Source organism: Rana temporaria, chromosome 12 (genome assembly GCF_905171775.1).
Source record: "Rana temporaria chromosome 12, aRanTem1.1, whole genome shotgun sequence".
Taxonomy (NCBI): Eukaryota; Metazoa; Chordata; class Amphibia; order Anura; family Ranidae; genus Rana; species Rana temporaria.
Genome location: NC_053500.1, coordinates 22,636,793 through 22,649,161, shown reverse-complemented (window position 1 = coordinate 22,649,161; position 12,369 = coordinate 22,636,793). Strand labels below are relative to the sequence as shown.

Sequence of the window (12,369 nt, the reverse complement as noted above, 5' to 3'; positions counted from 1 at the left end):
CATTCACCCACCCTCTCTCATTCTCTCTAGTGCCCCCACTTCTCTCATGTATTACCCCTCCTTAGCAGTAGTGTTGTACCATGACATGATACTTATGGGTAGTGTGAAAACGTAGTTACTACTTTTTATTGGATAAACAAATTACAATTGCACACTTTAAGGGAACCCCTTAGTAAAAACAATATGTTGTCTGACTTTTCTTTATGCCCTTCTGAAATTGCTAGCTGCCTGGCTCTCTAATGTCACTACATAACACTTTCCTAGAACAGGTGTGCGGTGTGAAGTGCTAAACTCTTCTTTTGGTGACTCTGAAAGTATTGAAACCTTTGGATAAGTTTGATAGGCAAGTAACTATCATTTCCAAAAGAAGGGGGGACAGTGGCAGGCTATAGATTTTCTCAGTACAGGTTTGAAGTCTAATGCTGTATTGTGAGAAACTCAATAGTTTCTAATACAAATTTATTAACTGATTAAAGGGGTGATTTAATTCCTCTTTCCCTGTTTTACATGTTTCTATTGGAGAGCTATGCTTCTGGTTCTAAACATACAATATCGTATTATGTGGAGCTGTGCTTCCTGCAGTATCTTGTATTGTGGAGATCAGAGCTGTGCTTCCTGCAGTATCTTATATTGTGGAGATCAGAGCTGTGCTTCCTGTTCTATACATTCATTATAATATGGAGATCAGAGCTGTGCTTCCTGTTCTATACATTCCTTATAATATAGAGATCAGAGCTGTGCTTCCTGTTGTATACATTCCTTATAATATAGAGATCAGAGCTGTGCTTCCTGTTCTATACATTCCTTATAATATGGAGATCAGAGCTGTGCTTCCTGTTCTATACATTCCTTATAATATGGAGATCAGAGCTGTGCTTCCTGTTCTATACATTCCTTATAATATAGAGATCAGAGCTGTGCTTCCTGTTCTATACATTCCTTATAATATAGAGATCAGAGCTGTGCTTCCTGTTGTATACATTCCTTATAATATAGAGATCAGAGCTGTGCTTCCTGTTGTATACATTCCTTATAATATAGAGATCAGAGCTGTGCTTCCTGTTCTATACATTCCTTATAATATGGAGATCAGAGCTGTGCTTCCTGTTCTATACATTCCTTATAATATGGAGATCAGAGCTGTGCTTCCTGTTCTATACATTCCTTATAATATGGAGATCAGAGCTGTGCTTCCTGTTCTATACATTCCTTATAATATGAAGATCAGAGCTGTGCTTCCTGTTCTATACATTCCTTATAATATGAAGATCAGAGCTGTGCTTCCTGTTCTATACATTCCTTATAATATAGAGATCACTGGTGTAGATTTCTCTCCTATAGGGGGCAGCAGCCCATACACTATCATTGCAGCCGGAACTTATATCATACTGTATGGACTTATGTGGTATATTTTATTATAGATATCTGCAATTTAGCACCATTTGCTTTTAGGTGCCGGATTAAGTTTTATGATATATGTTTTTTATGTAAGGCTTTTCCCTACAGGGGTCTCTTTACAGAAGGTAGTTGTCTGGGCACCTGCTTGATCCATTTATATTTTTTATTTATATTTTGTCTGTGTGATTTATAGGGTGTTGTTTAGAGGCACAGTCCTCCTTTTGCTATTCAGCAATATACCCTGTGATACAAGGGTATCCCACACACCTCACTGACTGGTATCACACCGTTCTGTAGAGTGCATGGTCCTGTGCATAAGGCTATATATTCTACACAGCACTAGAGAGCTGCAGCCCAGCCACCAGAACACAGTGCCCGCCCATAGCAATCCCAACAGGTCATTGGGGCCTATACCTACCTACGGCCCCATCCAGGTGACTAGGGACTGCACCACTCATATTGGGGTCACTAGACATCCTGTTACCGCTGCCCCTAGCAGGCAGAACACTCATAGGGTGCTCAGTGGACAGGTGTCTACCCAGGCAGCGCCAACATCCCTACCTTTACACTTAAAATATAGAGATCAGAGCTGTGCTTCCTGCTCTATACATTTCTCATAATATGGAGATCAGAGCTGTGCTTCCTGTTCTATACATTCCTTATAATATGGAGATCAGAGCTGTGCTTCCTGTTCTATACATTCCTTATAATATGAAGATCAGAGCTGTGCTTCCTGTTCTATACATTCCTTATAATATGAAGATCAGAGCTGTGCTTCCTGTTCTATACATTCCTTATAATATAGAGATCACTGGTGTAGATTTCTCTCCTATAGGGGGCAGCAGCCCATACACTATCATTGCAGCCGGAAATTATATCATACTGTATGGACTTATGTGGTATATTTTATTATAGATATCTGCAATTTAGCACCATTTGCTTTTAGGTGCCGGATTAAGTTTTATGATATATGTTTTTTATGTAAGGCTTTTCCCTACAGGGGTCTCTTTACAGAAGGTAGTTGTCTGGGCACCTGCTTGATCCATTTATATATTTTATTTATATTTTGTCTGTGTGATTTATAGGGTGTTGTTTAGAGGCACAGTCCTCCTTTTGCTATTCAGCAATATACCCTGTGATACAAGGGTATCCCACACACCTCACTGACTGGTATCACACCGTTCTGTAGAGTGCATGGTCCTGTGCATAAGGCTATATATTCTACACAGCACTAGAGAGCTGCAGCCCAGCCACCAGAACACAGTGCCCGCCCATAGCAATCCCAACAGGTCATTGGGGCCTATACCTACCTACGGCCCCATCCAGGTGACTAGGGACTGCACCACTCATATTGGGGTCACTAGACATCCTGTTACCGCTGCCCCTAGCAGGCAGAACACTCATAGGGTGCTCAGTGGACAGGTGTCTACCCAGGCAGCGCCAACATCCCTACCTTTACACTTAAAATATAGAGATCAGAGCTGTGCTTCCTGCTCTATACATTTCTCATAATATGGAGATCAGAGCTGTGCTTCCTGTTCTATACATTCCTTATAATATGGAGATCAGAGCTGTGCTTCCTGTTCTATACATTCCTTATAATATGGAGATCAGAGCTGTGCTTCCTGCTCTATACATTTCTCATAATATGGAGATCAGAGCTGTGCTTCCTGTTCTATACATTCCTTATAATATGGAGATCAGAGCTGTGCTTCCTGTTCTATACATTCCTTATAATATGGAGATCAGAGCTGTGCTTCCTGTTCTATACATTCCTTATAATATGGAGATCAGAGCTGTGCTTCCTGTTCTATACATTCCTTATAATATGGAGATCAGAGCTGTGCTTCCTGTTCTATACATTCCTTATAATATGGAGATCAGAGCTGTGCTTCCTGTTCTATACATTCCTTATAATATCTAGTGGTACAGGGGAATGTGGGGGGCAGGGGGTGGGAAGAGTGGTACAGGGGAATGTGGGGGGGAGGGGAATGGTCCAGGGGAATGATTGGGGGGGGCATACACGGCCCCCCAGTTGTTTAACAAATTTCCAGCAAGACTGCACAATCTATGCAGACACTACAGCCCTGGAGATGGGCCGTCCGCATACATAATAGATAACTGTGTTAGTTGCGTTCAGGCCCGATTCATTATTAATGCGGCGGCCGAGCCTTGTTTAAAATCTGCTGATTTTTTTTTCCAACCTCAGTTTTATGACAAATGAGCGTGTTATTATGTAGACGCAATCTGGCCTTTTAACAACGGCTGGTGGTTTTCTGAAATCGATCACCAATTCTGACACATAAAATATGGGAAGGTGTTGAGCCACTAGTTTGTTAACCCTTAGCATGGCCGGAAAGGACTCCATAGGGCCACATCTCTTAGGTTTTCCCTATGTACAAAGTGAATATTGCTTCAAATAGATGGGAAAATATCAAGATAAATGATTGGGGGTCCTGGGGGAAAGGACACGTTCCTTTGCATCTGCATCAGCAATTTTTTGTGTGTTTTTGTTGTGTGTTTTAATGCACATTGACACGTTTTGGTGCTTTTTTTTCATTCCAGAGATCAGATAGAGAAGGGTGGGAGGGTTGAATTTTATCCCAGAGTTGGGCTTTAAATTGGAGTTGTGGGCAAAATGTAAAAATGGCATATACAGTAGGGGAAAATGATTATTTGATCCCCTGCAGATTTCGTAAGTTTGCCCACTTACAAAGAAATGAAGGGTCTATCATTTTTTTATCATGGGCACATTAAGGTCACGGCGTGGCCTAGCCAGTCTCCAGTCTCTCTTAATTCTATAGAAATCTTATGGAGGGAGCTGAAACTTCAAGTTGCCAAACGACAGCCAAGAAACCTTAAAGTGGAGTTCCACCCAAAAATGGAACTTCTGCTTTTCGGAACCCTAACCCCCCCCCTCCCTCCGGTGTCACATTTGGCACCTTTCAGGGGGAGGGGGTACAGATACCTGTCTAAGACGGGTATTTTCACCCACTTCCGGGCATAGACTCGCTGTCTCCTGGGAAACACACTGGTCCCTGGAGAGAGCGGGGACCAATGATGGTGTGCCACACCACATGCACAGTAGGGAACCGGGCAGTGAAGCCGCAACGCTTCACTTCCTGATTCCCTCACCGAGGATGGTGGCGGGGCGCGCTGGACAGGTAAGTGTCCATTTTTTAAAAGTAAGCAGCTGCAGTATTTGTAGCTGCTGGCTTTTAAAACATTTTTTGGGTGAACCTCCGCTGTAAGGATTTAGAGAAGATCTGTAAAGAAGAGTGGACCAAAACCCCTCCTGAGATGTGTGCAAACCTGGTCACCAACTACAAGAAACGTCTTACCTCTGCGCTTGCCAACAAGGGTTTCTCAACAAAATACAAGGTCATGTTTTTCTTGGGGAGCAAATACTTATTTTACTCACTGGACAGCAAATCAATTTATAACATTTGTATTGTGTGTTTATTTCTGGATTATTGGTTGATATTCTGTCTCTATCATTTAAAAGATAACAATTATAGACCCTTCATTTCTTTGCAAGTAGGCAAACTTGCAAAATCTGCAGGGGATCAAATAATAATTTTCGCCGCTGTATGAATCATTCTTACATTAGCATTACCAAAGCAGTTTTTATTTTTCGGTCTCCCCGCTATAACACAATTTTTTGACAAATTGATGTTGCCAGCAGGGCTGCCATCAGGGGGGTACAGGCAGTACACCTGTAAGTGGCCTGGAGGTCCCAGGGGCCCGGATGGCAACCCTCTTTAAAAAAAAAAAAAAGGGCCAATTTTTTTTTGTTTAGAGGTCCGGGGGGCCCCAGGTGGCAACCCCCCCCCCTTATTTTTTATTGATTTTTTTATATAAAAAAAATATTTTTTTAAATATATTTGTATTTTATTTTTCATTAAAGGGCCAATGTTTTTAAAACATTTTTTATTATTATTAAAGGGCCCATAGGTCCCCAGGGCCCCCGGATGGCAACCCCCCTTTTTTTTTATAAAAAAAAAATATATATATTTTTTTATATTATTTTATTTCTTTTTTTTTCTATATATATATGTTTTTATTAAAGGGCTCAGAGGTCCCCAGGGCCCCATGTGGCAAACACCCTTTTTTTTATAAATGTTTATTTTTTATTTTTGTGTATATATTTTTTTATTTATTTTTTTATTAAAGGGCCCAGAGGTCCCCAGGGCCCTGGATGGCAGGATGGCAACCCCCCCCTTTTTTTTTTATGTTTTTTTTTTTTATATATGTATTTTTTATTTATTTTTTATTAAAGGGCCCAGAGGTCCCGGATGGCAACCCCCCTTTTTTGTAATTTTTTTTTATAAAAAAAAAAAATGATTAAAGGGCCCAGAGGTCCCCAGGGCCCCAGATGGCAACCCCCCTTTTTAAAAAATTTAATTTTTTTATATTTTTTATTTATTTTAATTAAAGGGCCCAGAGCTAACCCCCCTTTTTTTAATATAGTTTTCTTTTTTTATTCTTTTTTTTGTAAAGGCCCCCCCCCCCCACCTCTCAATTCGCGGCAGCCCCCCGCTGCTCAATTTCAGGCGGCAGCACCCCCCCCCCCCCTGGTTCTCTGCTTCAGGGGGCCCATGCCTGAAGCTGTGTAAGGGGCCCCATAATTCCTGATGGTGGCCTTGGTTGCCAGTAAATTAGGAGCAGCTCAATTACATAGTTAGTCAGGTTGAAAAAAGACAAAGGTGCATCTAGTTCAACCACAAAAAAATGAACAAAATAAAAAATAAAAATATAGTGCAACTTTTTTAGTGATGATGAAGGCAACTCAGAAGCACATGAATTCCTGATCAGTAGGGTGGTTTTCATGCTGCTCTTGGGTGGGTTTGGTTGTCCCTTATCACAACCCATTGGGTTTAGTGAACAGATGCTCTTGTGAGTATGAATGAATGAATGAATGACTTGTATAGCGCAACGCATGCAAACTGAATCGCCTCTGGTAATGTGGTAAATATTGTATGTCTTTCTTCCTTGTCACACAGAGGAAATGGCTCAGTCCCCGGCCCTGCGGACGGAATATCATCTCGTGTCGGGCATGCGGACTCCCCCTGCCAGGAGGAACAGCAAGCTGGCCACGCTGGGCCGGATTTTTAAACCGTGGAAATGGAGGAAAAAGAAAAGCGACAAGCTCAAACATTCGCCTGCAGGTAGGAGCGAATCGATCTATTTATCTATCAACATTCTATATAGGATTATGTGTAGCTGTTCTCTATCCACCAGTCGTCTTCCCATTCTATAAGGCTACAATGTAAGATAGAACAGATGACCCTTAATTGGCCCCTTCAGGTCTCACAGACAATGCGGAACTACTGATAATATTACACATTGGAGGAAATAGTGCATGTAACCTTCGCCAGGGCCGATCCTAGGGTCACAGACGCAGAAATATTTCTGGCGCTCCCCCACATGGGCGTTGTCATCTTACTAACTCCTCCCCTTTACACATGTTTCTATGGCTACGAACACAGAGATGCTCCCCTAAGAAGTCTTCATTAGTGTCCCCCATCAGAGCCCCCCACAGCAGGTGTGCCCCATCAGAGCCCCCCCACAGCAGGTGTCTCCATCAGAGCCCCCCACATCAGGTGTCCCCATAGATCAGTACTTGTCCAATAGATCCCTCTAGCTCGGGCGCGCTGGGAGCAGTAGAAAATTACAGGGGGCAGGGCATAAGTGGCATCTTTGGTTACTTGGAGGGTGGCACTAGGAGAGCATTTCTGGGAGTGCACGGGATGATTGGCAGCAGCTCTGGCCAACCCAGAAGCCTCTCATCACGAAGAGCCGACACACGCAGAGGGGGCGGGGCAGACAGGAGACTGCTCCATGCACACCGGACAGAATTAATTAGTGGAGCCTAGTGCCGGAATGTGTTCCAGTATAAGGCTCCTCTGTGGTACCCAGCCTGGATTCCGGGGACAACGGGAGGTATGCGCTCTTGTCAGTTGCCAGCGGAAAGAGCAAGCGGCATGGGGAACCGCAGCAACCGCTACATGCGCTCTGCCTCTGGACACAGACAAGGAGGAGGGAGGGGAGCACTTTGGAGCTTCGGCACCCCCACCTCTGTGGCGCCTGGGTGCGGAGCACCCCGTGCACCCTGCCTAGGATCGGCCCTGACCTTTGCTGTTCCTTCCAACAAAGAGAGTAGTGGATTGCAGAGGGAAAAAGGTTTTTACAGTTGTGCCTTCAGGCCTAAAAGGTTGTTCATCCAATTACCTGTAATATCCATAAACAGCTGTATGTACATAGGCCCTCCATGGTGTCCCCTGGCCAAGCAAGAGGGCGAGAATTACCTGGAGGGAATAAACTTTTTCCAACGGTTGCTGTTGTTTTTCTCGGAGACAGGTAGACATCTGAGCACTCCCTCTTCCTGAACGTGTGGATTTGTACATACATTAGTGAGAACGGTTGTTATATGGCAATGCACTCACCTTATCTGAAGAACATAAAGCGCATCTACACTTGTAACCCCCATCTCTCCTGCACCTATATGTTTAATTTTTTATTTATTTCTTTGCCATCTGTGTCCCATTGGGGAGATTTCCCTTCATTTCCTGTTCTAATGCCAAAACAGGAAGTGAATGGAAATGCCTTCAAAGTGAGGGAGTCCCTGGTTTTCACCAGAACTAGTGTCCCCATTGGAAAATTCCTTATCTATTCCTGTTCTGTGACAGTCCAGAATTTCAGATTTTGGCAGTGGCAGCTGGTGGGTTCTTCTTTTGGGGGGGGGGGGGGGGCAAACAAACAACACCCTCCCTGCAGCGTGGCACGGCACTGAAACCTCTCCTGCGCGGGTGGTCCGACACTTACCCGCTTGTGTGGCAGGGATGTGGTGTCCGCTCCTCCTTTCCTGAAGTGCGGGCGGCGGCTCCAGTGTCCGCTCCTCCAGCTTCCTCCGCCACGTGTCTCTTTTTCCAGTAAGATTGCCTGATGCTTTGGCCAATCAGGAAACAGGTCTCACAGACCTGCCTCCTGATTGGCGGGGAGGAACTTTAGTGTGATATTAACAAAAATGTATTCGCTATGGTCACACAACTGGGTTTGCTCAGAATGCAATGATCGGCGTTTTGAGCCCATCAGGTGCTTCAAAAAACACCCACCCCACATTGGAATCTATGGTCCGGACCCACTGATATGTAGATCAGGGGGCCGGACACATGGATAGGGGAAGCGGCACCCATGCGTCCTCTATGGACGGGCCGCCACTGACTATTGGTGATACTGCTAAGCAGCATAAATAGAGATGGTGAATCTCCCTAACAGACACCAACAAAAACCTGACATAGGTTCTAGTTCCTCTATACTCTAGTCCAGGGGTGCCCAACCTTTTGATGAGCGAGGGCCACTTAACCGTCGCGGGCCATAAGGAGCGGAGCAGGTGGATGACAGGCTTGTGTCCACTCTGCATATAGAAGGAGGACACAAACACAGCCCACTCTACTCTACGGGCCCTCTGATCCAATCAGCACAGATGGAAGGGACACAAGATCGTTTACATCTGCTGCTCCATATGGATGAAAGGAGGGTCAGACCGATCGCGTGAAAAGGGTCCTAAGGCTGCTTTCACACTGATGCAATTTGGTTTACCCACACTGCACCTGTGGCTTTCCTGCGGCTGCGGGTAAGTTGCACTTTGCCGTAGAATTCTATTATATGTTGCAGGTGTGGTGCACTTTTTCTGAAACGGGACCAAGCCCACAGGTAAAAAACAGAAGTCTATGGCTCAAAGCAGCTAACCCACAAGTGCGCCACGCTGCACCTGCGGATCAGTTTGAAAGCAGCCCAGTAACCACCAGTAACCACTGCAGAACAGATATGTCAATTTATACACTGTGGGCTAGATTCACAAAGACTTACGACGGCGTATCACTAGATACGCCGTCGTAAGTCCGAATCCGCGCCGTTGTATCTTTAAGCGTATTCTCAAACTGAGATACGCTTAAATCTTGCTAAGATACGACCGGCGTAAGTCTCCTACGCCGCTGTATCTTAGCTGCATATTTACGCTGGCCGCTAGGGGCGTGTACGTCGATTTACGCCGAGGATATGCAAATGATCAAGATACGCCTATTCACGAACGTACGCACGGCCGTCGCATGTAAGATACGCCGTTTACGTAAGGCGATTTCAGGCGTAAAGATAAACCACCAAAAAGATGGCGCAGCCGATGGTACGCCGGGCCATTTGCGCTATGCCGTAACTTAGGAGGCAAGTGCTTTGTGAATACAGTACTTGCCTCACTATCTTACGTCGGCGTAGTGCAAAGGGGATGCGCTACGCCGACCTAAAGAAGCGCCGCCGTACCTGAATCTAGCCCTGTGATTTTAGTAATAAACTAAATAAATACATTTATAATAAATTCCATTCAGGTATCACTGGCTGTTGTGGCCCCAGGCAAAGTGCATTTGGCATCACTCCGCCTATGACAGGAGCCAGTGCTACACAGTAAGCATCAGCTTATGTCGCTTGCTTACGTTACCACTGGCTTCATTCACAAAACTGATGCTCTGGGACGGCAGATCGGCAAACCGTGATCTGGGCTTGCCAACCCACAATCCCAGAGCAGGAGGTCGCGGCTCCGCGGGCCACATGAGGCCACTGGTTGGGCACCCCTGCTTTAGTCTATCCAAAACTAAAAAAACTGTTGTGCCTTTATACTTTAATTTGGAATATTATTATTAACTACAGTGTTCTGCACATGATGTGTTTGGAAATACAGTCAAGTATTTTTGTCTCCTCCAGGTCTGGATAAGAAGAGCAGTGCCAAGCAGAACCGTGAGGAGATTTTTAGAAAAGGACTGATAGAGATTGTAGATAGAGGTAAGGTGCCACCAGCAAAGTTTGAGCCAATTGGCAACAACAGACCGTTTACAGAGCTATAAAATAACCTTTGGTTGAGTGGTGGAATTTTTTCAGAAATCATTCGATTATTTTACTATACAGCTGGTGTGATTGGCTGGAATCTGTTCTTACACGGTCTTGCCACACATCAGTTGATAACTGAAAACAGATCTGCAGTAGGAGTGTCACCAAGGAGCCTATAGTCCAACATCTTTATAATAGGTACACTGGATAAGCAAATGCCTAAACATTTAGATCAGGAGTGTTAAACTCTATTTCATTGGGGGCCACATGAGCATTATGGTTGTCCTCACAGGGCTGGTTGTATCTGGGGTTTGCTACATACAGAGTGCAGGTTTCAGGAGTGTGCTATGTGCAATGTTCAGGGTGCGCTATGTACAGAATGCAGGGTTTAGGGAAGCCTTTCTTAACCCTTTCAACACAGAGGAACCCTTGAAATAACTTTCTGGGCTCAAAGAACCCCAATTACTATATCCACAAGTACATTAATGTGATCTATGGGCCAGATTCACAGAAGAAATACGCCGGAGTATCTACTGATACTCTGGCGTATTTTCAAATTTACCGCGTCGTATCTTAATTTGTGATTCACAAACAAAGATACGACGGATTTTGGCTAAGATCCGACAGGCTTACGGCTTCGTACGCTTAGGCTGCAATACTTCGGCCGCCGCTGGGTGGAGTTTGCGTCGTTTTCCAGCGTCCGGTATGCAAATTAGCTTTTACGCCGATCCACGAAGCTACTCGCGTGCGTTACGTCGTTTTTTCCCGTCGCAAAGTTAGGCCATCTTTTTCATGGCTTAACTTTACACCAGCCATGTTAAAGTATGGCCGTCGTTCCCGCGTCTAATTTTATATATATTTTTTTCGGCGTAAGTACGTTACGCATGTCGCCATTCACAAACACGTCGGGGTGCCGTAATTTTGCGCAAAGCATGTCGGGGAGCGCGCCTAATTTAAATGGTATACATGTACACATATTCGCCAGCACACCAAGGATCATTGAAAAAACGTCCAAAAATTTAATGCATAATAGCGATCCAAAAAGCAACGTTTCGAGGTCACGCAGGACCTCTGCCTGACGAAGAGGTCCTGCGTGACCTCGAAACGTTGCTTTTTGGATCGCTATTATGCATTAAATTTTTGGACGTTTTTTCAATGATCCTTGGTGTGCTGGCGAACATGTGTACATGATTTGCTTTCCGGTTCCCAGCTGGTGATCGTTTCAGCACCCTTTTACTTATTGGCCATTTTCCTGGAAGGTGTGCAGTTGGAATATTTTGTGACTGTAATTTAAATGGTACACGCCCCATTTGAATTAGGCGGGCTTGCGCCGGACGTCTTTACGTTATTCCGCCGCAAGTTTATACTCAAGTGCTTTGTGAATCAAGCACTTACGAGAAATACTTGCGGCGGTGTAACGTAAAGACGATACGTTACGCCGCCGCATTTGTACCTGAATCTGGCCCTATGTTTTTTTTTACATCTGTCCCCGATATGTCCGAAACCGACATGCTTTTGATGTGAAAATCCAGCGATTTTAGCTGCCCCGCCTCTGTACTGTCTCCTGGCGTGGTGGCCATCTGTAAGCCCGGGGGCCCCATAATCTTCTATTGCCCCGGGGGCCCCATGAGTTGTCAGTCCGCCCCTGATCGTTCCTTATTGCTAGCTGCTTTTATGTATTAGTGCAGATTTTCTTGTTTATTTTATATAAATAACTAATGTAATATAAAATACTAAAACACGGATTTCATTGTGACTGTAGGAAATGTTCCATGTGAGTTGTTTTTTTTCCAGGGAGGGATCCTATTACCCAGAGGTTGTTCCTGGCGACTGGGGAGATCTGAAAGCAATGGATTTATATTATAGATATAGTTGGAGAAACCCTTCAATTTTCTTCCTCCATAATGTGCAGAACACAAAGGTCTTTGTGACTCCATGCTCTCTCAGTAAGCATGTAAACACAAAGCCGACTGTGTTGAGTTAAGAGGAATCCTGCAAAGCTCACTGGGCTGTACAGTCACGCCGCTCCAATTATTTGCTGCTGTTCTCTTGCTGAATCACAAGGATATTACGTGGGAGCTTTTAACATGC

At 44.6% G+C, this 12,369-nt stretch overlaps 1 protein-coding gene across 3 annotated transcripts in view; it reads left to right on the top strand.

Annotated features, from left to right (window-relative positions):
- The window catches only part of PHACTR3 (phosphatase and actin regulator 3), a 173,558-nt gene that overhangs the window by 40,117 nt on the left and 121,072 nt on the right, over positions 1 to 12,369 (top strand). For all 3 annotated transcript variants that reach the window (XM_040331571.1, XM_040331572.1, XM_040331573.1), the window contains exons 2-3: positions 6,402 to 6,566; positions 10,156 to 10,233. In XM_040331571.1, the coding sequence (XP_040187505.1) occupies positions 6,402 to 6,566; positions 10,156 to 10,233 (243 nt within the window). The remainder of the gene's footprint in view (positions 1 to 6,401; positions 6,567 to 10,155; positions 10,234 to 12,369) is intronic.